General features: G+C 34.6%; 1 protein-coding gene across 2 annotated transcripts; it reads right to left on the reverse strand.

Moving 5' to 3' along the window:
• Window positions 1–1,805: 1,805 nt before the first annotated feature.
• On the reverse strand, window positions 1,806–5,485 carry LOC133674824 (uncharacterized). 2 transcript variants are annotated; one of them, XM_062096084.1, is made up of 6 exons: window positions 5,264–5,485; window positions 5,065–5,187; window positions 3,082–3,335; window positions 2,690–2,777; window positions 2,204–2,270; window positions 1,806–2,117 (listed from the first exon to the last, which is right to left on the reverse strand). In XM_062096084.1, the coding sequence occupies exons 2-6, from the start codon at window positions 5,118–5,120 to the stop codon at window positions 2,064–2,066; spliced, it is 519 nt and encodes a 172-aa protein (XP_061952068.1). In that variant the 5' UTR covers window positions 5,121–5,187; window positions 5,264–5,485; the 3' UTR covers window positions 1,806–2,063. The 2 variants fall into 2 exon arrangements, with proteins under 2 accessions (XP_061952068.1, XP_061952070.1); XM_062096086.1 differs by lacking the exon at window positions 5,264–5,485 and having other exon boundaries at window positions 3,082–3,340.
• Between the last annotated feature and the right edge of the window lie 666 nt (window positions 5,486–6,151).

Below are 6,151 nucleotides of genomic sequence, written 5' to 3' on the forward strand. Positions count from 1 at the left end.
TAAGAGTAATTGTTTAAATAGGAAAAAACTGTATAAAAATACGAGAGGGTATATTTAAAAAAATACAAAGACATGTTACTCGGATCAAACGACCAAAGATGACCGGAAAGAGAAACAAAAACTAAAAAAATATGGAAAGTAAAAATAATAAACCGCCAAGACAAACCGTTGATAATCGGCCCACCGGTTTCCGGGAAGGAAGAGTTATTTATGTACATGGTATGGCCATCTTGATGGCAGAACTGAAACTCCAGCATCCCATGTTCCTGTGCATGTATAATTCTTTTTTATAAATAGAAATTTCCAATTTCATACAATATAATAAGTGAGGGAGGAACCAATGAGGCGTGGGGAGCTCACGGTGATTTAGGCATTACATTTCCTATAGAATATTTGAATTCATGTCGAGGTCAAGAATGCCCATGGAAACTTTTTAAATGATTTGCAATAGTTTTATTATGTTAATATTAAATAAAAAAAATATTATTTTAATATATTTTTAATAAAAAATTTGTTAATAATTCTACTATTCGTCTACAGGCAAGGTGAGAGGAATATCATTTTTGTCTTTATAATTAAGGGTATGTTTGATATTACGACAGTGATTATAATTTAAAATATTTTTTTATTTATAAATACATTAAAATAATTTTTTTTAATTTTTTAAAAATTATTTTTAATATTAATATATTAAAACAATAATTTTACATCACGTTTTCAAACACGCGCTGTAGGCAGGAGATCCATACCTTCCTATAAAAGCAGGCACCTGGCTTTGTTGACGCTCTCTTCCCCGTCTGCCTGCACCTTCCTTGAAGCATCCACTTGACAATAATTTTCTCTGAATTTTGTCATATGCATTGCCATGGAATCCACGAGGCCAATATAAAAGCATATTTGTCACGCTCAAAATCCTTGATTATATGGACTCACCAACTCAGCAAATCTGGAAATGCATGTACCGGCTCCATTTGACTATTCTTGTACACATCTCGGCTCCAACCTTCCATAAATATTCTATACTTCTCTTGGTTAAGTTAACCATTGTTAGCTTTTGCTTAATTTTTTATTTTTATGGGATTAAGTGTTGAGTTTCTAAATTTTTTTATATTATTCTCTAAAAAAACAAGCAATCGTAATCCTTACAGCATCCCTTCGAAGCTAAGGCATGCCGGCTTACCTTGTCCTATACTTGACAATTGACATTTGCCCACCTACAGGAAGACGACTCCACCGATCACCACCATCTAACTTGAGCTCATCGTCACCCTCTTGTATTTTTCTGAGGGGACTATGCCGTTTAGCCAGGGCCCTTTTCTAGCAGGTCTTCGATGAGGTGGTGCTACAGGAAGACTTGCAAGTTTTTTGGCATCAGTTCCGAAACATATATATTTATGCATTATCAAACATACACCTGGCTTCGGATTTCTTCAATAAAATGAGTAATCGAATACAGAAAATCATAACTTTTTAGTTTGATGCGGTCTTCAGCCCAATTTTTAGGCCGTACTTTGCAAACTTGGATCACTCCTAGGGTTATCTGGCATCAGGCGCATAATCTCTATCACAACAATGGCAGGTCGTAAACCTGGAACTACAGGGATCATAAAAAATTAACCACAAAGATCAACTGGCACATGCATTTTGTTTCAGTTTAGATATGTGCAGAAACAATTCGAGTTTTTCCTGTGGCAAGCAATTCCATTGAGGGCTGCTTTAGTTTTGATGCAAACTTGCATACAGATGCACTTTCAATGGAGACATTGAGGAATCCAAACAAGCCCTCACGGATGAGGGTGTGGCCATTCAAGGATGAAGACTAATATTATAAATTGGACCCAAGTTCGCCAATGGAAAGCCAGGGTGCTACTACAATGATGATGCCTTGATAGGTTTTACGAAAACTGTTACTGGTAAAAGTACAATGCACTACAGTTTTGTCTGTCCAACCCTAAAGGTTAGAAAAAAAGAAAAAGGCAAGCACCTATAAATCTATTTGCACCAAGGAACTGTATGAAAATCAAGACAAATAAAAATGGATTCATTGAAATTTCTGGGCTTATTCAGTCATACAAGCCTTCCTGCTCCCATACATCAACAAGAAAATCCACCATTTCCTGCCATTTGAATCCAATAAGCAATGGGGAATAGTGAACTAGATTTCCAAACAATAAAGCAGAAACCTGAGAGGGAAGGGACTTACAGCAAGAGGGACAGGTCGACCAAACGGCTTGTTACTCCCAAGTAGACTCTCGTAGGTGGCATTCCAACTGAAAAACATAAAGAGTAAAGAAAACATGAGCTGACAAAAAGCAAATACAAATGCCATAACATAATTGCAGACAACAAATTCCACAAGGATGTTGTTGCGAGGGTTGTAGTTGGACAAATTACTCCTCTTGAAAGGGCTGTCTGGTAGACAAATTCCACAAGGTGTTGTTGCATTTGCTATAGATAGACCTCACGAGGACACAATCTAAAATGTGATTAACTAAGAATTTGAAAGTCAAGCCACTGTCAAAACTTGGAAAATCTCATGTTAGTATTTGAAATTTCATATAATTAACTTGCAGCATGGACCGCCCAAACTAAGAAGAATTGCGAGAAAATCACGGTATTTAAATGGCTCCATGCCAACAAATTAGTGCTTCACATACTGGGGCATCAAATGCAAAGAAAGATATTTCACCTTATTTTAGGCTCTCGAACTTGCTTCCTGTTCTGAGTCTTTTTATTTCCAAGCCATTGCTGCCTTGTTTGGTTCCAGAGAAGAAGACCTACAGTCAATACTGCTTCTGTTATTGGGATACTTCACTAGAAGGATGCCTTGGTAAAGAGAAGGGCGAAATGAAAGGAAAGAAGAAAAAGAGTTGGCAAAATTCCTGAACACACACAGAACAGCAAAACTTATATAAAGACAGTAACAGCCCGTAGCCTTGTTACAATTAAGCCAAGTTCCAAGTGGAAAAAAAGGCTAAAGTGGCATGTTAATTGAGAACTCCGCAGAAGTGCACATTACACACACAGCAGGCAATAATCAACTTAAGCAAAATATTTTGCCAGCAAAAGACTTGAACTTGCCACGATTAACAAATTCAGAAGAGTTGCTAGTGCTTCCAGCATTACTGGGATCAAGCTGCTGGGTTAATGTGCTAATTGATGAAAGGCTTCCTTGGGAATGCATTGTACTATTCTCCATATCACCAGCACTAGTGCTCCAAAAATTGTTTGATTTGCTTGACTTTTTTACTGATCGTTTTTGAACTCTCAGTCCCTTTGATGATGCATCTATCGCAATAATTGTAGGGGGTTTAGCACAGCATCCAAAACAACCTCTGCTCTGTTACAAATCAGGTTTCACCGCAGATATGATTAGCACCAGCTATCAATACTTTGATGCTCAAGGAGGTAAAAAAACGTTGAAGCACCGAAAAAGAAGAAATGTAAAAGAACTATAAGATATAAATGAATCATACCCTCCCCAACAAAAGCAAAATAAAGAAGATAGCCTTCAACATTATTCTAAGAAATAAAAAATCAATTTCAGACTTGCAAACGAACCATCCAATAATTCACTCAAAACATAAGCAAAGCTTATTATAATAAACAGCAATAAAAAAGGGTGACCTAGTCAAGATACAAAGGGTACTGTGCAATAGTTGCAAATTGATTTGCAGGAAAAGAACAATGACATCAAATTATTTTAATTGTTCACCTGATGATGAGCACAGATGCCAACCAAGGTAAAATTCTAAAAAAAGAGCCAGACGATGTATCTGAAAAGAATCATGGATCTTGCATATCTGATTACCTATATTTTGCTACAAAATTGAATCGACAAAACAACTTGAAATATACAAAAGAACATTCAGCATTTATAGAAACCTTCCATGATAGAAAGCTCTCATCACCATAATTTCCTAGTGCCTTTTTTAAAAGAAAAAAAAACAAACAAACAAACAAAGAAGAACATTTAGAGAAACAAAAGAAGAAGAAAGAGAAAAGGAAAGAATCATAGATGTAGAAATATGATACATCTTCTGGATAATTCAAGGCTGTGACAAACTATTGACGGAGCTAAAGGGAAAAAAAATATTCAGAAACATCTGCAGGTACTTAATCCATCAAAACAAACAGAACAAATAATCATTCATCAGAAAAGACACAAACTTGACCACTCAAATGCCCTTGACATGAAATCAGTTCACACCACAGTTCTAAACATGGCACATGTACAAATTTCTAAACATATATAAACACTCTCATAATACAAGCATCGCGTGATTCCAAATTAAACCATTAGTTCATTTCTCAGCTAATACTAAAAAGAAGAAGAAGAAACAGATAGATAAAACAACGAAACAATCTCCTCACACTGAAAACAGCCTTGCATTTTCTCTTAAAAGATTCCATCCCCAAAAGCAAAAGAGCACGAAAATAAGCCCCGGAAAACACTGCAAATGAACAAAAAGGTTTGTTCCCAAAGCTTCTCCCAGTTTGAGTCAAGAAAGAACACCTAGAATACATACCTCCTACAAAAAAACAAAAAAACAAATCCTATTCAAAAGAACAGCCCTGTGTATACTATATCCAATTAACCATTACTTCAAGGAAAGAATGGCAAATCTGAAAAGCCAATACATGCTTCTATTGTTCACTCCACATAAAGCTCGCTTACAAGACAAGCAAACACAACAACATAAGATTCCAAACCTTTAAAAAAAAAAAGACAAGTCAACCCACACAGACGTCTTAAAATCCATGTATTCCAGAGACCCAGAAAGCTAGGCAAACCAAAATATACAAAAAAGAAGAAGAAGAAGTGCCCCTTCCCCATCAAGTGTCAATATTTGTAAAAAGCTTCAGCTTTTACTAATAAACACAGTTTTCAACAGTTCTTTTTGTCTTTAATTTTCCTGAAAGACTTTCAAGAAAAATGAAAAATTCTCAACAAAGTAAACAAACATGTGTTATAACGTATAACAACTAAAAAAAAATCGCGAAAACTGAAATAATTATAACAGGCCGGCCGCCCTGTATTATTAAGGGAATCAAAAAGCTTACCCCATGCATGCAAAGAGATGACAGATCCAAGGAGGAAGAAGTCCACACAATCGCATTTACAAGCGTGAAAAGATAGGTTTTTGCTGCCAAAAGGTAAATCCAGGAAGGAGAGGACTATCAATCCTGCACCCATAATTAAAAAAAATAAAATCAATTTCTTAAAAAAATTGATAAGAAATAATGGGTTTGGTATGATTACCTCAAAAATGGCATGACTTAATTGGATAAGAAAATTGATTGATGGATTTTACTCTCCTTCCTGGAAAAAAATTGCCCCCCCCTCTGGTTATTGATTCAACCAAAGGGTTCTGCGTCTCTGTTTGTTTTTTTTTTCCTCTTTGTTTTTTTTTTCTTGTTTTGCCGAAAGAGGGATGGTTTTGAGGGATGGAGTAGGTTAAAGTTTATCCGTGGCAGTAAAATATGCAATTTTTGGTACACCTGATTTCTGTACTCTTTAATCACCGTTCAGATTTTGAGGATTTAATGGGGCCCACGGAAGGACGCTGCTAATTGGCTGCAACTGCAGCAGCCAGTGCACTTTTGTTCCTGCCGTGAAACCTGCATTGCACCGCAGCAAAAACATCACGCTAAAGGGTGGATGCTTTTTTAAAATATATTTATTTTGAAATTAATTTTTTTAATAATTTTAAAATGTTTATATCAATATAAAAAAATTATTTTAATATATTTTTAAATAAAAAATATTTTTTAAAAATATATTACAACACAATATTTTATACGCAGGAAATGAAAATCAATCATGCTTTTGTTGCAGTGTAACTCGCTCGTACACCGCAATACCAAAAGATATATGAATATTTATTTGATGGTCTAATTAATTTTTAATCAACATTAACAAAGTATATTAATTTATTTAAAAAATAACATTATCGCACCCTAAAACAATTTAGAATAGAGAAAAAGTATTTTCATCAAAATGTTTCCTTAAAAGAATAGTTAGGGATCTTTCTTTAAAATTTTCTTAATAATTATTTAAAAATACATAGTGTATGAGACAAAAACATATTTAGTCAGATAAAAATATAAGATAAATATATTTTAAAAATATTTTTAAAGTGAATTTTAA

This window comes from Populus nigra, chromosome 15, assembly GCF_951802175.1.
Source record: "Populus nigra chromosome 15, ddPopNigr1.1, whole genome shotgun sequence".
Lineage (NCBI taxonomy): Eukaryota > Viridiplantae > Streptophyta > Magnoliopsida > Malpighiales > Salicaceae > Populus > Populus nigra.